Genomic DNA, 19,435 nt, shown 5'->3' with positions numbered 1-19,435 from the left:
GTGTCCCCTGCATTGGCAGGCAGATTCTCAACCACTGCGCCACCAGAGAAGCTCTCTCCTACTTTTTATTGCTCTACTTTACTGTCTCTTCCAGTAGCACGTAAACTTGTTCAAGTTTCTCCTGTATATATTTCTATTACTGCTGTGTTTACTTTTACAATCAAATTTCTCAAAAGAGGGCTCAACTAGGCAGGATGGCGCGTCAGAGTCATCTGTGACGGCAAGACAGGCCACCAGGACCCCAGAAGCGCTGCGAGTGGCAAAAAGTCCGGCACCCCGCCGCGTGAGGGGCGGAGTCACGCGCCCGTAGGGGGCGTGGCTTCCAGCGCGCGCTAGAAGGGGGCCGGCACCGCTTTCATACACACAGTCGGCGGCTGCGCGCAGCAGCCTCGGGGCCTGGATGGCGGCTGTGGCGGTTGGAAACGGGGCTTTCCAGGAGGAGGAGGGCACCGGTGGGGACGCAGCGGCTCCGCAGCCCCATGCGCCGACGAGTGCGCCCGGGGCTCGTCTCTCGAGGCTGCCTCTGGCGCGAGTGAAGGCCTTAGTGAAGGCGGACCCCGACGTGACGCTCGCAGGACAGGAAGCCATCTTCATTCTGGCGCGAGCCGCGGTGCGGCCGGGGCACAATGGGGTGGCGGGGGTTCCTGGCGAGGGGCGGGGCTCGGGGCCTTTCCGAAGGGCGGGGCTTAGCGAGCCTTTGGTCCAGGTTTGGGGAACGCGGGGTGCCAGAAGAGGATCTGGGGCGGGGTGTGCTGAGCACCGGGAGGTGAGAGAGGTTCTGGGGCCGGATTCTGAGGTGTGAGCATAGGAAGGGAGAACGGAAAAAGCGTCACGTAAAGTGGTTGTACTGGTTTGCTAACATACCTACCTCTTCTTGAGGGCCTGAACACGACTTTAATTTGCATCTCCAGTCTAACACTGAACTTGTAGGAACCTCAAGTAAATGAGTGGTGGATCTACAAGTGAGGGAGGGACGGATGTGTCATGGGCGACTGCGGGAGGGGGAAGGGGACTAGACTTTTATGAAGTCCAGGAGAACCTTCAGCTTCCCTGAGAACCTCTCTTTCACCCCTGGCCGTTCCCCCACCGCCAACAGAAGCACACACAAGAATTGTACTAGAATTCATCCATACAACTCTGTTTGGTTGTTTTTTCAATTTTGGTTTATTATAACTTTTATTGTCTTTTTAAATTTTTTTTCTGCTTTTCTTCACAGGAACTGTTTGTGGAAACCATTGCAAAAGATGCCTACTGTTGTGCTCAACAGGGGAAGAGGAAAACCCTTCAGAGGAGAGATTTGGGTAGAGTGTCACTTTGGTATCTTGGATCTGGGGGCAGACAAGAGAGGGCTGGTTGAGGTTTTCCCTTACACTCTTTAAGACGGCATCACTGTACGATGAGCGGTGCCACAGGTCTCTTCCTACGATGTTTTCTCTTGGGCTGCCACAGTGCCAGAAAACCCTACCTTTTGAAAATCTGCTTTGGGTGGCTGGAGAGGTGCTGGGACAGAGAACCGAAGGAGTCTAGATGTTGCCAAAGCTAACTAGACCCCTTTATACCTTCTGCCATATGGTACCAGGCTTGACTGTTTTATTCACCTAGAAAGTAGAGGTTTGATTTCTGACTCTACTTTTTAGCTGGTAACCCTAGAACAATCTGTAAGCTTTCACATACCATAATCTCGCTTTCCCTTCTGTATAGGCAACACTTCTCTGATGACTTTCAGAGCAAAGATGTTCCCCTCAGTGAGCAGTATGTAACCAGGCTTTTCTTATTTTCTTACACTCCGAGAGACAGCTGATATGTAAGATTTGGTGGTGGAGTAGTTATGGATCTCAAGATAGCAAGGGACAAATTTTATAAATGCCCTAATTTGCATAAAGCCTCATGCCCTTCACTGTGGGTTGTGCTTTTGTAAGAGGTTGATGCCCAAATGACCGGAGTTAGTCAGGTGTCCCTTTACCTTGTGTTTCAGATAATGCAATAGAAGCTGTGGATGAATTTGCTTTCCTGGAAGGTGAGTTCTCTATTACGGGTAATCATTTCCACCTGTCTTTCCCATGCTAACAATCTGAGTTCAAAACCTTATAAAACTGATGGCCTGGTCTTCCTTGTTCATTAGGAATAATTCTTTCTCCCTATTTCCTGTTAAGATAGGAAAAACAAATTCTAATTCAAATTCCCTTGGGTAGTTAGAACTTCTTCCTGAAAACTGCTTAACCATAAAGGAATGGAAGGGACTATAAAGACCCCAGTGTAGTTAGGTGGATTCAGAAGTTTGATTCTTACTTTGATCTCCATTCTTAGATATAAATCTTACTCCTCATCATAATACTAGAGATCAGAAATGATTGCCAACATTTAAAGGGTTGCTTCTTGTTCTTTTTCCTTCTTCAGCAGTCTGTGTAAAGTGATTATTTTGCCGCAGTGAGATTCTATTCTGGCCTGTATCTATTTGTTCTTAGGAATTTTAGATTAACTCTTGTATACTAACTAAATCTTTTCATTGAAATAGAAAATATTTGAGATACCTCATTTTAACCAACTTCTCTTAGAGCTCTCTCTCTCCTACTTAATTCCTAAATCTGATCAGCTTACTATTCCCTACATATATTCTGATTGAAGAGCTTTGCGAAAGCCGTGCATCTTCAGTTCATTCTCACCTTTATCACACCAGGATGTTCTCAACTATCTCCCTGAAGCCTCATTACTTTCAGAAATCTTTTCTTGAATTATTTATTTCACAATTTTTACTCCTTTGTTCTGCATCTGTAATCAACCTAGGCCCCTGGCCCTCTTGATATATTCTTTTAAATGTCTTTTAAGATATATTCCCATGGCTAGCTTTGAGCCTAGATTATTGAGTATTCTCTTAATTTGTAGATCTTTTTTAAGTCTCTTTTCTGATTACTCATTTTTCTTAAAAATAACTTGTTAGCTGCCTACCTAAGGCAGACAATTTCTTGTGACTGGCATCCTATCAGTTCCTCAATCAAAAATGTTTGGAGCCTAACTCTACCTGTTTTTTTTTTTTTTTTGCATTACGCGGTCCTCTCACTGTTGTGGCCTCTCCCATCGCGGAGCACAGGCTCTGGATGCGCAGGCTCAGCGGCCATGCCTCACGGGCCTAGCCGTTCCGCGGCATGTGGGATCTTCCCGGACCGGGGCACGAACCCGCGTCCCCTGCATTGGCAGGCGGACTCTCAACCACTGCGCCACCAGGGAAGCCCCTACCTGTTTATTTTTATTTTTAAATATGGAATACTTCATGAATTTGTGTGTCATCCTTGCACAGGGACCATGCTAACCTTCCCTGTATCATTACAATTTTAGTAAGTGTACTGCTGAAGTGAGCACTCCTACCTGTTTACTTTTTATTACCATCTTTTCAAAGAGATGAGCGATGTGATCAAATTTCTATTTAAAGACATAAAACTGCCAACCTCTGGCGCCAGGATGATAAATTGGAAGGTGCTAGGAATAGAAGTGGAGAGAACTTAACAAAGTTTTCCACTTTAGCCTATACCATACATAGTGCTTGGCTTGGCTTTTTAATAAATGGCCATTTAATGAGTGGTGGATGTGTTCATTTTCATCTTTGGATTCAGTAGTCTGAGTAGTTGAATCCCTCTGCTCTATCCTACATTAGTAGATCTGAATTTTGGTCATTTTAGCCCCCTTGGATTTAGTCAGTATTATATTATTTTGTACCTGGTAAAATAAATGTTCTTATGTCCTTAGATATGTATGTTCTAAGTGAAATTTTTTTCTTTTTAATTGAGTCAGTATATATTCTGTTTAAAAGTGAAATAGTTACCTAATGACTTATAATGAAATGGCCCTCATCCTTTTATTTTTCTGTTTTTAGCTTTTCAGATGGCTTCTTATATTTCTGAATAATATGCTTTGTTGTTGATTTATCAACTGTAGATCTTATGTTTTGACTTCCTGCTATGATAAATGAAGGTTTGGCTAACCTGTACTACCCTCTCAGTCCCTTCCCTCCTTTCTGATTTTTTGTAGTTTTATCATTATTTTTAGTTCCTCTGTTACCGTTACAATTTATATAACATACTAAAATATGTTTTTTTTTTTGTTGGCTCCTCGCTTTGTTAGGTATGACTGTTAGTTCTCTTATTCCTTCCTTCCCCATTTTTAGCTCTCACTTTGTGTCAAGGCTGAAAACATACCTCCTTATCATAATTAGATCTTTCATGCTATATAGGTTGAGTGTAGAAGTTGAAAAACGGTATTGTGAACAGTCTTCCTCTACCCTCTCTTGTCCTTTAATCCCTTATATAGGTCCCCTCCTTTCACGTAGTGGTTATTAGTCTCTTGTGTAATCTTCTGGGTATTTTAATGCAAATATGTTTATATATGTGTATATATATATTCTTTTCTAAGCCTTTCCTTATGAAATGAGTATGGCATAGAATATGTATATCTTTTGTGGATACTGCCAAACATCCTGTATACCTGATTAACATCTCTGTCAGCAGTGTATGACAGTTTCCATTGTTCCTCATTCTCACCAACACTTGGTATTATCAGGGTTTGATTTTTGCCAGTCTGGTAGGAACAACATTGATGAGCGTTTTTATCATAAAAGGGTGTAGGATTTTGTTAAATGCTTTTTCTGCATCTATTAAGATGGTCATGTGGTTTTTGTCTTTCCTTTTGTTAATGTGGTGTATCACATTGATTGATTTGTGAATGTTGAACTATCCTTGCATCCCTGGAATAAATTCTACTTGATCATGGTGTATGATCCTTTTTAAATATATTGTTGGATTTGGTTTGCTAGTATTTTGTTGAGGGTGTTTGCATTTATATTCATCAGTGATAATTGGCCTGTAATTTTTTTGTTTGTAGTTTCTTTGTCTGGTTTTGGTATCAGGGTAATGGTGGTCTTACTGTAGAATGAATTTGGGAGTGTTTCATCCTCCAGGTTTTTGGAATAGTTTGAGAAGGATAGGTACTTGCTCTTCTTTATACGTTTGGTAGAATTTCTCTGTGAAGCCATCTGGTCCTGGAGTTTTGTTTGCTGGGTGTTTTTTGATTAATATTTCAGTTTCACTACTGGTGGTCCAGCTTTTCAGATTATCTATTTCTTTCTCATTCAGTCTTGGAATGTTGTCTGTTTCTAGAAATGTATCCATTTCTTCTAGATTGCCCAATTTGTTGGCATATAACTGTTGGTAGTAGTCTCTTATGATTTTTTTGTATCTCTTATTTTGTTTATTTGGATCCTCTTTTTTTCTTGATGAGTTGACTAAAGACTTTTCAATTTTGTTTATCTTTTCAAAAAACCAGCTCTTGGTTTCATTGATCTTTCTATCATTTTATGTTTCTCTGTTTCATTTTTTTCCTCTCTGATCTTTATTGTTACCTTTGTTCTGCTGACTTTCAGCTTTGTCCTTTTTCTTCTAATTCTTTTAGGTGGTAGGTTACATTGTTTGAGATTTTTCTCATTTCTCGAGGTAGGCCTCTGTTGCTCCAAACTTTTCTCTTAGAACTGCTTTTGCTGCATCCCATAGATTTTGAGAAATTGTGTTTTCATTTTTATTTGTCTTGAGGTAGTTTCTGATTTTCTCTTGGATTTCTTCAGTGACCCATTGGTTTTTTAGTAGCATATGTTTAGTCTCCGCATGTTTGTATTTTCCCCATTTTTCTTCCTGTGATTGATTTCTGGTTTCACACCACTGTGGTGGGAAAAAATGCTTGATATAATTTCTACCCTCTTAAATTTGTTGAGACTTGTTTAGTTAACTGGCATGTGATCTGTCCTGGAGAACATTCTTTGTGCATTTGAAAATAATGTGTATTCTGTTGTTTTTGGGTGGAATATCCTGTAGGTATCTTTCAAGTTAACTGGTCTAATATGTCATTTATGACCACAGTTTCCTTATTGACTTTGTATCTGGATGATCTGTCCATTGATGTAAGTGGGGTGTCAAAGTCTCCTACTACTATTGTATTACTCTCAATTTCTTCCTTTATGTCTGTTACTGTTTGCTTTATGTACTAGGTACTCCTATATTAGGTGCATATGTTATTGAACGTTACATCCTATCTTTGTATTGATCCCTTTATCATTATATAATGCCCTTCTTTGTCTTTTGTTATAGACTTTGTTTTAAAGGCTATTTTGTCTGAGAGGACTATTGCTACCCCAGCTTTCTTATTTCCATTTGCATGAAATATCTTTTTCCATCCCCACACTTTCAGTCTGTGTATGTCTGAAGCTTTGGGGTGGGTCTCTTGTAAGCAGCATAATAGATAGGTATTGTTTTTTCATCCAGTCAGCCACCCTGTGCTTATGATTGGAGCATTTAGTCCATTGACATTTAAAGTCATTATTGATAGGTACATACTTACTGCCATTTTGTTCATTGTTTTCTGGTTTTTATAGTTCTTTCCTGATCTTCTGCTTTTAGTTTCTTCCCTTGTGCTTTGATGATTCTGTTTAGTGTTATTATGCTTGTGTTCTTTTCTCTGTAGTTTTTGTTTATCTGTTATAGGATTTTGATTTGTGGTTACCATGGGGTTCATATATGTTGACCTATATATAACTACATGTTTTAAACTGGTAGTCATTTAAGTTCAAACACATTCTAAAGTATGTACATTTTTTCGCTCCATTCCCCTATGTTTTATGGTTTTGATGTCATATTTTACATCTTTATGTTTATTCCTTAACTGTTATTATAGTTATAGTTGATTTTACAATTTTTTATCCTTTTTTTTTTTGTGGCTGTGCTATGTGGCTTGTGGGATCTTAGTTCTCTGACCAGGGGTTAAACCTGGGCCCACGGCAGTGAAAGCGCTGAGTCCTAACCACTGGACCACCAGGGAATTCTCTGGTTTTTGTCTTTTAATCTTCATACTAGCTTATTTCAGAGGTTGATCCACAGCCTTTTAATATATATTTGCCTATACAATTGGGATTTTTCCTTTCCTATAGATACTTTCTTCCTGTTGTAGCCTTTTATTTTCCACGTAAAGAAGACTCTTTAACATTTCTGCTTTATTTATCTGGATATCTGTTTCCTTCTTCAGGATCAGGAAGTATTCAGCCATAATTTCATCAAATACATTTTTGATCCCTCTCTCTCTCTCTCTTCTTCTGGGACCCCTATCGTTTGAATGTTGGTATGCTTGATGTTGTCCCAGAGGTCCCTTATACTATATTCATTTTTTAATGTTTTTCTTTTTGCTGTTCTGATTGGGTGATTTCCGTTATTCTACAGATCATTTTTGCATTCTTCTGTATCACCTAGTCTTCTGTTAATTCCTTCTGGGGTGTTTTTCATTTCAGTTCTGACTAGTTCTTTCATATACTTTCTAGTTCCTTGTAAAAATTTTCACTGTTCATCTATTCTTTTCCCTAGTTCAGTTAGCATTCTTGTTTACTAATACTTTGAACTTTTTATCTGGTAAATTACTTCTTTCTGTTTCATTAGTTGTTTTTTCAGGGTTTTTTCCTTGTTCTTTCATTTTAAAGAAATTCCTTTGTCTTCTCATTTTGCTTAACTTTGTCTCTGTGAAATTAGGTGAAACAGTTACCCATCCTGGTCTTGAAGAGGTGTGCTTGTGTGGGAGCATCACTATATAGTCTGTGTGTGCTCAGTGGCTTTGATGGGAGAGCTGGATCTGAAGTGAATACAAGTCACATCTTACCCCAGAGTGTGCTGGCAGCTATCACCTTGGTAGAAGGTGAGGCTGGACATGGAGGGGCTGGAGCCAGAGGCAGGTGTGAGCTGGGTCTTCTCTACTCCTCAGTTGCCAACACTGCCCTATCAGGAGTGGTGTCAGGTCCCAAATTGCTGGAGCACAAACCCTGAGAGTAGGGTCTGAGTTGGTTCTGTTCAATTTGAGTGTGTGCTCTTCCCCCCTCCCCACATCAGCACCTTTGCTCTGAGGGGAGCAGTGCTGGAACCAGAGGGTCCGGATTGGGCACCCAGTGGAGGCTGGTGCCTGCACTTGGATGGTCCTGGCACCAGTCAGAGCTACAGACTGCTTGTGATGTGCTGCCCCTGTGAATGCTAGTAATGGGTGCCCTTTCCCTGTTTGGGTGCTGTGCCAAGTTTGAGCCTACTCTGTCCGCCACAGTTGTGCACTTTCCTCTGCAGTGGCAGCCTTTGCCCTAGTGGGGAACGGCTGTGGAGCAAGAGGGGCCAGAGTGGGCATTTGGCGTGGACTGGGGTACACGCTGGGGTGGTCCCAGCACCAGTCAGAGCTCCAGACCACTCCTGATTTGCTGCCCTGTGACCACCAGTCATGGGTTCCCTTGCTCTATTCAGATGCTGTGCCAGATCCAAGGCAGCTCCATCCCTCACAACTGTGTGCTCTTCTCAGCTGTGGCAGCCTTTGCCCTAGTGTGGAGCTGTGCTGTGGAGTAAGGGGGGCTGGAGGGGGTGCTTGGTGTGGGCTGGGGCACGCACTCGGTGGTCACAGTTTCAGTCTGCTTCCTCTGCCTTGTTTTGGGAGTAAGCAAGCGTGTGTGCACCCTTCATGAGTGGAGTCTAGGTTTCTTACAGCCACGCTGTCAGTCCCACTGGATTTCAAACCAGCTAAGAGGACTCGTCCTCCTTGTGTTGGACCCCAGAGCTGGGGTGCCCATGTTGTGATTCAAACTGCTCACTACCCAGGGAGAATCTCCAAGCCTGTCCTGATCTGACCACTTCTCTTCCCTTCCTACCTGACTCTTTGTGGATCTTTCTTACAGCTTTGGTTGTACAGGAGTTATGCCAGTCTCCAGGTAGTTTTCAGTGAGAATTCCTCCACATGTGGATGTATTTTTGATGTGTGTGATGTGAATTATTTTAAGGCTTATATTCTTTGTCTTTAAGTGGGGCATTTAATTTAATGTAGTTAATGATATATATGGGTTAGAAGTACCATCTTATTTTGTGCTTTCTATCTGTCTTATTTTATGTTTCATTCTTTTCTTTTCATTTTTTACCTTTTTTTGAGTATAATTTATTCAGTTTTCCCTCTATCAATTTGGAAGTTGTATACTCTTTTTTTTTGCTACCCTACCAGTTACTACATGCATCCTTAATTTATCAGAGCCTAGTGTTAGTACCTTTCCCTTTATCCTCAACAAAATGGGATCTTAGAATCCATTAGCTCAATTTACAAGTCCCTCATCCCCCAAGTATGTTGGTATTGTCACCTATTTTGTGTTGTCTTTGTCAGTCCACATAAGGCTATATTATATTATTGCTATATTATTCAGAATGATATATAAATTTAACCATATATTTGTACTGTCTTTGGTCATCTTTCCGTTTTATATTTCTGCTCCTCCGTTTGTCATCATTTCTTTCTTTCTGAAGTAAATCCTAAAGGGTCTGATGGTAGCAAACTCTGCTTTTCTTTTTTGGTATAAAAAAGCCTTTATTTTACTTTTTTTCTCTACCTGCTTTGGCTCACTGATTTACTTTCTTTATTGAAAGATATTTTGCTGAATATAGAATTCTAGTTGGAACTTTGTTTTAGCACCTTGAAACAATCATTCTTCTCTCTTTTGAAGCAAATTTGTCCCTATTTTTTCTGTCTGCTTTGAAGATTTTCTCTTTATTTTTTCTGTAGTTTCACTCATTATCTAGGTATAATTTCCTTTTATGTAGTCTGCTTAGGCTTTTTTTTTTTTAATCTTTATTGGAGTATAATTGCTTTACAATGGTGTGTTAGTTTCTGCTTTATAACAAAGTGAATCAGTTATACATATACATATGTTCCCATATCTCTTCCCTCTTGCGTCTCCCTCCCTCCCACCCTTCCTATCCCACCCCTCCAGGCGGTCACAAAGCACCGAGATGATCTCCCTGTGCTATGCGGCTGCTTCCCACTAGCTATGTACCTTACGTTTGGTAGTGTATATCTGTCCATGCCTCTCTCTCACTTGGTCACAGCTTACCCTTCCCCCTCCCCATATCCTCAAGTCCATTCTCTAGTAGGTCTGTGTCTTTATTCCTGTCTTACCCCTAGGTTCTTCATGACCTTTTCTTTTTTTTCCTTAGATTCCATATATATGTGTTAGCAAATGGTGTTTGTTTTTCTCTTTCTGACTTACTTCACTCTATATGACAGACTCTAGGTCTATCCAACTCATTACAAATAGCTCAATTTCGTTTCTTTTTACGGCTGAGTAATATTCCATTGTATATATGTGCCACATCTTCTTTACCCGTTCATCCGATGATGGGCACTTAGGTTGTTTCCATCTCTGGGCTATTGTAAATAGAGCTGCAATGAACATTTTGGTACATGACTCTTTTTGAATTATGGTTTTCTCAGGGTATATGCCCAGTAGTGGGATTGCTGGGTCACATGGTAGTTCTATTTGTAGTTTTTTGAGGAACCTCCATACTGTTCTCCACAGTGGCTGTATGAATTTACATTCCCACCAACAGTGCAAGAGTGTTCCCTTTTCTCCACACCCTCTCCAGCATTTATGTTTCTAGATTTTTTGATGATGGCCATTCTCACAGGTGTGAGATGATATCTCATTGTACTTTTGATTTGCATTTCTCTAATGATTAATGAAGTTGAGCATTCTTTCATTTGTTTGTTGGCAGTCTGTATATCTTCTTTGGAGAAATGTCTATTTAGGTCTTCTGCCCATTTTTGGATTGGGTTGTTTGTTTTTTTGTTATTGAGCTGCATGAGCTGCTTATAAATTTTGGAGATTAATCCATTGTCAATTGCTTCATTTGCAAATATTTTCTCCCATTCTGAGGGTTGTCTTTTGGTCTTGTTTATGGTTTCCTTTGCTGTGCAAAAGCTTTGAAGTTTCATTAGGTCCCATTTGTTTATTTACTTTTATTCTTGTTTTTATTTCTATTTCTCTAGGACGTGGGTCAAAAAGGATCTTGCTGTGATTTATGTCATAGAGTGTTCTGCCTATGTTTTCCTCTAAGAGTTTGATAGTTTCTGGCCTTACATTTAGGTCTGTAATCCATTTTGAGCTTATTTTTGTATACGGTGTTAGGGAGTGATCTAATCTCATATTTTACATGTAGCTGTCCAGTTTTCCCAGCACCACTTATTGAAGAGGCTCTCCTAGTAGTTTTCTGGTAGCATCTTTAGGATTCTCCATGTATAGTATCATGTCATCTGCAAACAGTGACATCTTTATTTCTTATTTTCCGATTTGAATTCATTTTATTTCCTTTTCTTCTCTGATTGCTGTGGCTAAAACTTCCAAAACGATGTTGAGTAAGAGTGGTGAGAGTGGGCAGCCTTGTCTTGTTCCTGATCTTAGTGGAAATGCTTTCAGTTTTTCACCATTGAGGACAATGTTGGCTGTGGGTTTGTCATATATGGCCTTTATTATGTTGAGGAAAGTTCCCTCTATGACTACTTTCTGCACGGTTTAAATCATAAATGGGTGCTGAAGTTTGTTGAAAGCTTTCTCTGCATCTAGTGTGATGATCATATGGTTTTTCTCCTTCAATTTGTTAATATGGTGTATCACGTTGATTGATTTGCGTATATTGAAGAATCCTTGCATTCCTGGAATAAACCCCACTTGATCATGGTGTATGATCCTTTTAATGTGCTGTTGGATTCTGTTTGCTAGTATTTTGTTGAGGATTTTTGCATCTATGTTCGCTGCGGCCTCTCCCGCCACGGAGCACAGGCTCCGGACACGCAGGCCCAGCGGCCACGGCCCACGGGCCCAGCCGCTCCGCGGCACGCGGGACCCGCCCAGACCGGGGCACGAATCCGCGTCCCCCGCATCGGCAGGCGGACTCTCAACCACCGCGCCACCCGGGAAGCCCTGTTTTCTAGTATTTTGTTGAGGATTTTTGCATCTATGTTCATCAGTGATATTGGCCTGTAGTTTTCTTTCTTTGTGACATCCTTGTCTGGTTTTGGTATCAAGGTGATGGTGGCCTCGTAGAATGAGTTTGGGAGTGTTCCTCCCTCTGCTATATTTTGGAAGAGTTTGAGAAGGATAGGTGTTAGCTCTTCTCTAAATGTTTGATAGAATTCGCCTGTGAAGCCATCTGGTCCTGGGCTTTTGTTTGTTGGAAGATTTTTAATCACAGTTTCAATTTCAGTGCTTGTGATTGGTCTGTTCATATTTTCTATTTCTTCCTGGTTCAGTCTTGGAAGGTTGTGCATTTCTAAGAATTTGTCCATTTCTTCCAGGTTGTCCATTTTATTGGCATAGAGTTGCTTGTAGTAATCTCTCATGATCTTTTGTATTTCTGCAGTGTCAGTTGTTACTTCTCCTTTTTCATTTCTGATTCTATTGATTTGAGTCTTCTCCCTTTTTTTCTTGATGAGTCTGGCTAATGGTTTATCAATTCTGCTTACCTTCTCAGAGAACCAGCTTTTAGTTTTATTGATATTTGCTATCTTTTCCTTCATTTCTTTTTCATTTATTTCTGATCTGATTTTTATGATTTCTTTCCTTCTGCTAACTCTGGGGTTTTTTTGTTCTTCTTTCTCTAATTGCTTGAGGTGCAAGGTTAGGTTGTTTATTCGAGATGTTTCCTGTTTCTTAAGGTAGGATTGTATTGCTATAAACTTCCCTCTTAGAACTGGTTTTGCTGCATCCCATAGATTTTGGGTCGTCGTGTCTCCATTGTCATTTGTTTCTAGGTATTTTTTGATTTCCTCTTTGATTTCTTCAGTGATCACTTCGTTATTAAGTAGTGTATTGTTTAGCCTCCATGTGTTTGTATTTTTTACAGATCTTTTCCTGTAATTGATATCTAGTCTCATAACATTGTGGTCGGAAAAGATACTTGAAGCAATTTCAGTTTTCTTAAATTTACCAAGGCTTGACTTGTGACCCAAGATATGATCTATCCTGGAGAATGTTCCATGAGCACTTGAAAAAAATGTGTATTCTGTTTTTTTGGGATGGAATGTCCTTTAAATATCAGTTAAGTCCGTCTTGTTTAATGTATCATTTAAAGCTTCTGTTTCCTTATTTATTTTCATTTTGGATGATCTGTCCATTGGTGAAAGTGGGGTGTTAAAGTTTTCTAGTATGAATGTGTTACTGTCGATATCCCCTTTTATGGCTGTTAGAGTTTGCCTTATGTATTGAGGTGCTTCTATGTTGGGTGCATAAATATTTACAATTGTTATATCTTCTTCTTGGATCCATCCCTTGATCATTATGTAGTGTCCTTCTTTGTCTCTTCTAATAGTCTGTATTTTAATGTCTGGTATGAGAATTGCTACTCCAGCTTTCTTTTGTTTTTCATTAGCATGAAATATCTTTTTCCATCCCCTTACACTCAGTCTGTATGTATCTCTAGGTCTGAAGTGGGTCTCCTGTAGGCAGCAAATATATGGGTCTTGTTTTTGTATCCATTCAGCCAATCTGTGTCTTTTGGTTGGAGAATTTAGTCCATTTACGTTTAAGGGAATTATCGGTATGTATGTTCCTATTCCCATTTTCTTAATTGTTTTGGGTTCGTTATTGTAGGTCTTTTCCTTCTCTTGTGTTTTTGCCTAGAGAAGTTCCTTTAGCAGTTTTTGTGAAGCTGGTTTGGTGGTGCTGAACTCTCTCAGCTTTTGCTTGTCTGTAAAGGTTTTAATTTCTCCATCAAATCTGAATGAGATCCTTGCTGGTTAGAGTAATCTTGGTTGCACGTTTTTCTCCTTCATCACTTTAAATATGTCCTGCCAGTCCCTTCTGGCTTGCAGAGTTTCTGCTGAAAGATCAACTTTTTACCTTATGGGGATTCCCTTGTGTGTTATTTGTTGTTTTTCCCTTGCTGCTTTTAATATGTTTCCTTTGTATTTAATTTTTGACAGTTTGATTAATATTTGTCTTGGTTCATTTCTTCTTGGATTTATCCTATATGGGCATCTCTGTGCTTCCTGGACTTGATTGACTATTTCCTTTCCCATATTAGGGAAGTTTTCAACTATAATCTCTTCAAATATTTTCTCAGTCCTTTTCTTTTTCTCTTCTTCTTCTGGAACCCCTGTAATTCGAATGTTGGTGTGTTTAATGTTGTCCCAGAAGTCTCTGAGTCTGCCCTCAGTTCTTTTCATTTTTTGTCTTTTTTCTGCTCTGCAGTAGTTATTTCCACTATTTTATCTTCCAGGTCACTTATCCGTTCTTCTGCCTCAGTTATTCTGCTATTGATCCCATCTATAGTATTTTTAATTTCATTTATTGTGTTGTTCATAGTTGTTTGTTTCATCTTTAGTTCTTCTAGGTCCTTGTTAAATGTTTCTTGCATTTTCTCTATTCTATTCCCAAGATTTTGGATTATCTTTACTATTATTATTCTGAATTCTTTTTCAGGTAGACTGCCTGTTTCCTCTTCATTTGTTAGGTCTGGTGGGTTTTTATCTTGCTCCGTCATCTGCGGTGTGTTTTTTTGTCATCTCATTTTGTTTATCTTACCGAGTTTGGGGTCTCCTTTTTGCAGGCTGCAGGTTCGTAGTTCCCGTTGTGTTTGGTGTCTGTTCCCAGTGGCTAAGTTTGGTTCAGTGGGTTGTGTAGGCTTCCTGGTGGAGGGGACTAGTGCCTGTGTTCTGGTTGATGAGGCTGGATCTTGTCTTTCTGTTGGGCAGGTCCACTTCTGGTGGTGTGTATTGGGATGTCTGTGAACTTATTATGATTTTAGGCAGCCTCTTTGCTAATGGGTGGGGTTGTGTTCCTGTCTTGCTAGTTGTTTGCCATAGGATATCCAGCACTGTAGCTTGCTGGTCGTTGAGTGAAGCTGGGTGCTGGTGTTGAGATGGAGATCTCTGGGAGATTTTCGCTGTTTGATATTATGTGGAGCTGGGAGGTCTGTTGTGGACCAGTGTCCTGAAGGTGGCTCTCCCACCTCAGAGTCACAGCACTGACTCCTGGCTGCAGCACCAAGAGCCTTTCATCCACACGGCTCAGAATAAAAGGGAGAAAAATTATAAAGAAAGAATTAGTAGAAGTAGAAGGAAAGAGAGAAAGAAAGAAGGGAGGGAGGGAGGGAGGAAGGAAGGAGGGAAAGAAGGAATAAAAGAAATAAAGAAAGAAAGTAAAATAAAATAAACTAAGATAAAATATAATAAAGTTATTAAAAATAATTATTAAGAAAAAAATAAAAAACAAACAAAAACAACGGATGGATAGAACCCTAGGACAAATGGTGGAAACAAAGCTATACAGACAAGATCTCACACAGAAGCATACACATACACATTCACAAAAAGAGGAAAAGGGGAAAAAATCATAAATCTTGCTCTCATAGTCCACCTCCTCAATTTGGGGTGATTCGTTGTCTATTCATGTATTCCACAGATGCAGGGTACATCAAGTTGATTGTGGAGCTTTAATCCGCTGCTCTGAGGCTGCTGGGAGAGACTTCCCTTTCTCTTCTTTGTTCTCACAGCTCCCAGGGGCTCAGCTTTGGATTTGGCCCTGCCTCTGCGTGTTGGCCGCCGGAGGATGTCTGTTCTTCGCTCAGACAGGACGGGGTTAAAGAGCCGCTGAATAGGGGGCTCTGGCTCACTCAGGCTGGGGGGAGGGAGGGGAACGGAGTGTGGGGCTAGCCTGCGGTGGCAGAGGCCAGCGTGACGTTGCACCAGCCTCTGGTGCGCTGTGCATTCTCCTGGCGTAGTTGTCCCTGCATCCCGGGACCCTGGCAGTGGACAGTTGCACAGGCTCCCCGGAAGTGGCGTGTGGATAGTAACCTGTGCTCACACACAGGCTTCTTGTTGGCGGCAGCAACTGCTTAGGCTTTTTAAATCTATGGATTGATGTCTTTCATCTGTCCTGCAGAAGTCTCTTTGTTTCTGCTTTCTCTTTTTCTTTTTCCTTTCTCTCTGGGATTCATATTAAACGTATGCTAGAAGTCAACCATCATTTTGCCTTTCCATGATGTATTATATGTAATTTTTCTGACCTTCCATTTTATTAATTCTCTGTTCAGTAGTCTTGTCTCCTTTAAACTTTCCTGTTGATTTATTAGTTTCAATTCTTGTTTTTGTATTTTTCATTTTCTGTGAATTCCATTTAGTTATTTTTCAAATCTATTTTGTCAGTTTGTATTTGCTGCAGATGTTTTGAAGCTTGTCTTTTATTTCACTAAATGTAGTATGTACCATTGTTTATAGTCTGTGTCCAATCTAATATCCAAAGCCTTTTAAACCTGGCTTATTTATTTACTTTTCTTTCTATTTTAGAAAAGTAAATAAATAAGCCAGGTTTAAAAGGCTTTGGATGTTTCTGTTGGTACTGTCTCATGGTCTTTTTCTATTTGCCTAGTTATCTTGATATGTATATATTTTTTGTTGCGGTATGCGGGCCTCTCAGTGTTGTGGCCTCTCCCGTTGCGGAGCACAGGCTCCAGTAGCCATGGCTCACGCGCCTAGCCGCTCCACGGCATGTGTGATCTTCCCGGACCGGAGCACGAACCTGTGTCCCCTGCATTGGCAGGCAGACTCTCAACCACTGCGCCACCAGGGAAGCCCTATCTTGGTATATTTGTCATTGTATTAATATTTGAAAAAATTATTTGTTGGATAATTATTTGAGGCCAGTATAATGAGACCTTTCTTCAAAGATTTTCATTTGCTTCTCCAAGACACCTAGGGGCATGTATCAGTGCAGAACCTCCTTTTTGAATCTAAGACTTGAGGATTCCTTGATCACTGTGGTGGTATAAACTGGGATGGAAGGTCTGTGAGGGGACTGATTTAATTCTAGTTCAGCCTTACTGTGAGGGTGTAGCCTTTTGGGAATCCAGCTTCTAGAAAGGGGGAAATTATCAAATCTTTCCACTTGGGCACATTCTCAGATTTGACCCTTCATTTGCTTAGCCAAAATCGCAAAAGTTTCTTAGCTCTCTTTTGGATTGGCAGATTCCCCTGAGGTAAAAGCAGTTTTGGAGGCTGGGTTTTCTTTGTGTTTTTGCCTTCTCTAGATTTTGGGTTTGCCTTTTCTTGAGGCTTATTTAATGCCTGAAGGATTTTCTTTTTAAATATAGTTTAATCAGCTCTATCAGTTGGTATCAGCAGAAATTTGACATTATCAAAAGCAGAGGTTATTAAAAAAATTTTGAGGTTTTTTTGCTTTGTTTTGTTCTTTTCTTATGTGTTCTTTTCCCTGAATTATTCTTTCAAATCTTTCCTTTTACTGGATAGGCTTTCTTCAAATGCCTTGTAATTTTTATTCTATTTTAGAATGAGGGAATAAGAAAGGTCTTTGGAACCTGTGTATGTGTGTGTATGGAGGGTGGTTTTTGCCTTGCAGTTTTACTTTAGTGTGGGTAGGGGGTGGGACCAGATGTTATGTTAGGGGCCTCCAAAGGCCAGAATTGCAGAAACGTTGACTGTGGGAAGCTGGAATTTTCAGAAGCTGCTCTGGTTCTCCAGATAATTCATTTAGTTCTTTAGAAGAGAGCCTGCTGATTTTTTTTCAAGTTAGATTTAGTTTAAATGCTTGTTTTCTGGTAGTGCTGCACACTGGGAGGGTTGTGAGGAGATGGGGTCAACTGTTTCTCATATAGACCCTCGAGTCATTACCCATGTTAGCCTTGCATCTCTCTCTGTCATTTTTGGTGTCAGTCTAGATCCTCCCCATGAGTTTTCTAGTTAGATGGGTTCCCACCTCTGCTGCACCCCCCTCTGTGTTTATTGTAGGCTTATTTTCCTCTGCCCTATTTATCAACACACTTCAGTCAGATTTCTGTCAGTCAGTTTTCAACCAAATCTCTTTGTTGTAGGTTTATATACCTGTTAAAAGATTTTTTTCCTTTCACGTGGAATCTTGCATTGGAGGGCATACAAACTTGAGGGTCCAGTTTCCCATCTTTTTTTAAAATTAAAAAAAAATTATTTTTGGATGCATTGGGTCTTCATTGCTGCGTGAGGGCTTTCTCTAGTTGCGGTGAGCGGAGGCTACTCTTTGTTGCAGTGCGCAGGCTTCTCATAGTGGTGGCTTGTCTTGTTGTGGAGCATGGGCTCGGGCATGTGGGCTTCAGTAGTTGCAGCATATGGGCTCAGTAGTTGTGGCTTGCAGGTTCTAGAGTGCAGGCTCAGTAGTTGTGGCACACGGGCTTATTTGCTCCATGGCATGTGGGATCTTCCCAGACCAGGTATCAAACCCATGTCCCCTACAACGGCAGGAGGATTCTTAACCACTGTGCCACCAGGGAACTCCCCAGTTTCCCATCTTGACCTGGAACTTTTTCAAAGATTATACACTCTGCTTAGAAAACTTATTTATTTTGTGTCACTCACCCCTTGTTGTAGTCTCCACAGATGCTCATTAACCAGCACAATTTCTTAGCCCTTTTCCCACCTCTAAATTGAACTCTCCAGACCCAGCTGTCCAGCCTCTGTAATGACATGTTCTTCCCCAAGGATCTTTTGGATGGATATTCCTCAAAATGAGTATTTTGGTCTTAGAAGAACTGCCAGTACCAAAGCAGCTGCCACTTAACTTTGCCCAGTTTGCTACATTCATCCAGCTCTTGAGGCACCTTGCTTTTAACATTGCTCTTTGTGTTTTTAGGTACTTTGGATTGATTGCTGAGCCTGGGCAGTTTTGTGAGCCTGTACCTGCATCCTTCAGCTAGGCCCTCTGCAGGTCTCAGCTTTGAAGAAGAGTCTTTGGAATACTGGACTTACACACTTTTCCTGTTCTGCCTTCACCTAAGCCTGGATAAGCAGAGATCTCACCTGTTAGCTTTTCTTTATAAGGTCTTCCACTACTTATGTCTTCCATTTCTGGCCTGGATGCAGCTGCTGCTGCTGTGGTAGAGATATCGAAAATGATTTTGTAGGTTGCTTAATAAATGATAAGGACCAAATAAAAGTTTCTGATCAACCTCAACCTAGTGTGTTTTATAATCTTGCCTTTGTTCTTGTGTCATGACTGGAGAGCCACCATGCCTAGCCACAGATTTTTCTGATCTTCCCTGCTAGCCATTGTAAACCCCAGTCTTTCATTTATTTGTTCATTTTATTAGCATATCAGCAGAGTGTGGCTCCAGAATTTATAGGATGTCACTTAAGGTCTTCAGAGGTCAAATAAATGTGATCCTAGATTTAAAACCAGTTAAAATATTTCAGTAGCTTTATTGAGATATAATTTACCTACCATACAATTTACCCATTTAAAGTGTACATTTCAGTAGTTTTTAATATATTCACAGATATGTAAAACTGTTGCTATAGTCAATTTTAGAGCATTGTTAAGGGAATTACATAATAGGTGGTATTTCGTGTCTGCCTTCTCTCACTTAAGATAATGTTTTGTAAGGTTTATCTGTGTTATAGCATGTATCAGTACCCATTCCTTTATTTTTAAAATTGTAAAATATACATAACATAAAATGTATCATTTTAACCACTTTTAAGTGTACAGTTCTGTGACATTTATTCCCATTGTTATCACCATCATCCATCTCCAGAATATTTTTCATCTTCCCACACTGAAACTGAACCCATTAGAAAATAA

At 40.4% G+C, this 19,435-nt stretch overlaps 1 protein-coding gene across 1 annotated transcript; it reads left to right on the top strand.

The window, feature by feature from the left end:
• The first annotated feature begins 371 nt into the window (after nucleotides 1-371).
• POLE4 (DNA polymerase epsilon 4, accessory subunit) lies at nucleotides 372-18,803 on the top strand. Its single transcript, XM_007453000.1, has 4 exons — nucleotides 372-610; nucleotides 1,217-1,301; nucleotides 1,976-2,017; nucleotides 18,488-18,803. Exons 1-4 carry the CDS (start codon nucleotides 401-403, stop codon nucleotides 18,499-18,501), a joined length of 351 nt encoding a protein of 116 aa, XP_007453062.1. The 5' UTR covers nucleotides 372-400; the 3' UTR covers nucleotides 18,502-18,803.
• The last annotated feature ends 632 nt before the right edge of the window (nucleotides 18,804-19,435 follow it).

The sequence above is a fragment of the Lipotes vexillifer genome, unplaced genomic scaffold, assembly GCF_000442215.2.
Source record: "Lipotes vexillifer unplaced genomic scaffold, Lipotes_vexillifer_v1.1 scaffold800, whole genome shotgun sequence".
Taxonomy (NCBI): domain Eukaryota; kingdom Metazoa; phylum Chordata; class Mammalia; order Artiodactyla; family Lipotidae; genus Lipotes; species Lipotes vexillifer.
Note: the sequence above shows the minus strand (reverse complement) of the source record. Positions and strands in the feature narration are given on the sequence as shown.

What these genes read in the sequence shown, in the direction of transcription:
- POLE4 (XM_007453000.1), top strand. Translation starts at nt 401, where the DNA reads ATGGCGGCTGTGGCGGTTGGAAACGGGGCTTTCCAGGAGGAGGAGGGC. An exon ending in TCATTCTGGCGCGAGCCGCG is followed by an intron (nt 611 to 1,216) that starts GTGCGGCCGGGG and finishes TTTTCTTCACAG; the next exon opens with GAACTGTTTGTGGAAACCAT. An exon ending in CCTTCAGAGGAGAGATTTGG is followed by an intron (nt 1,302 to 1,975) that starts GTAGAGTGTCAC and finishes CTTGTGTTTCAG; the next exon opens with ATAATGCAATAGAAGCTGTG.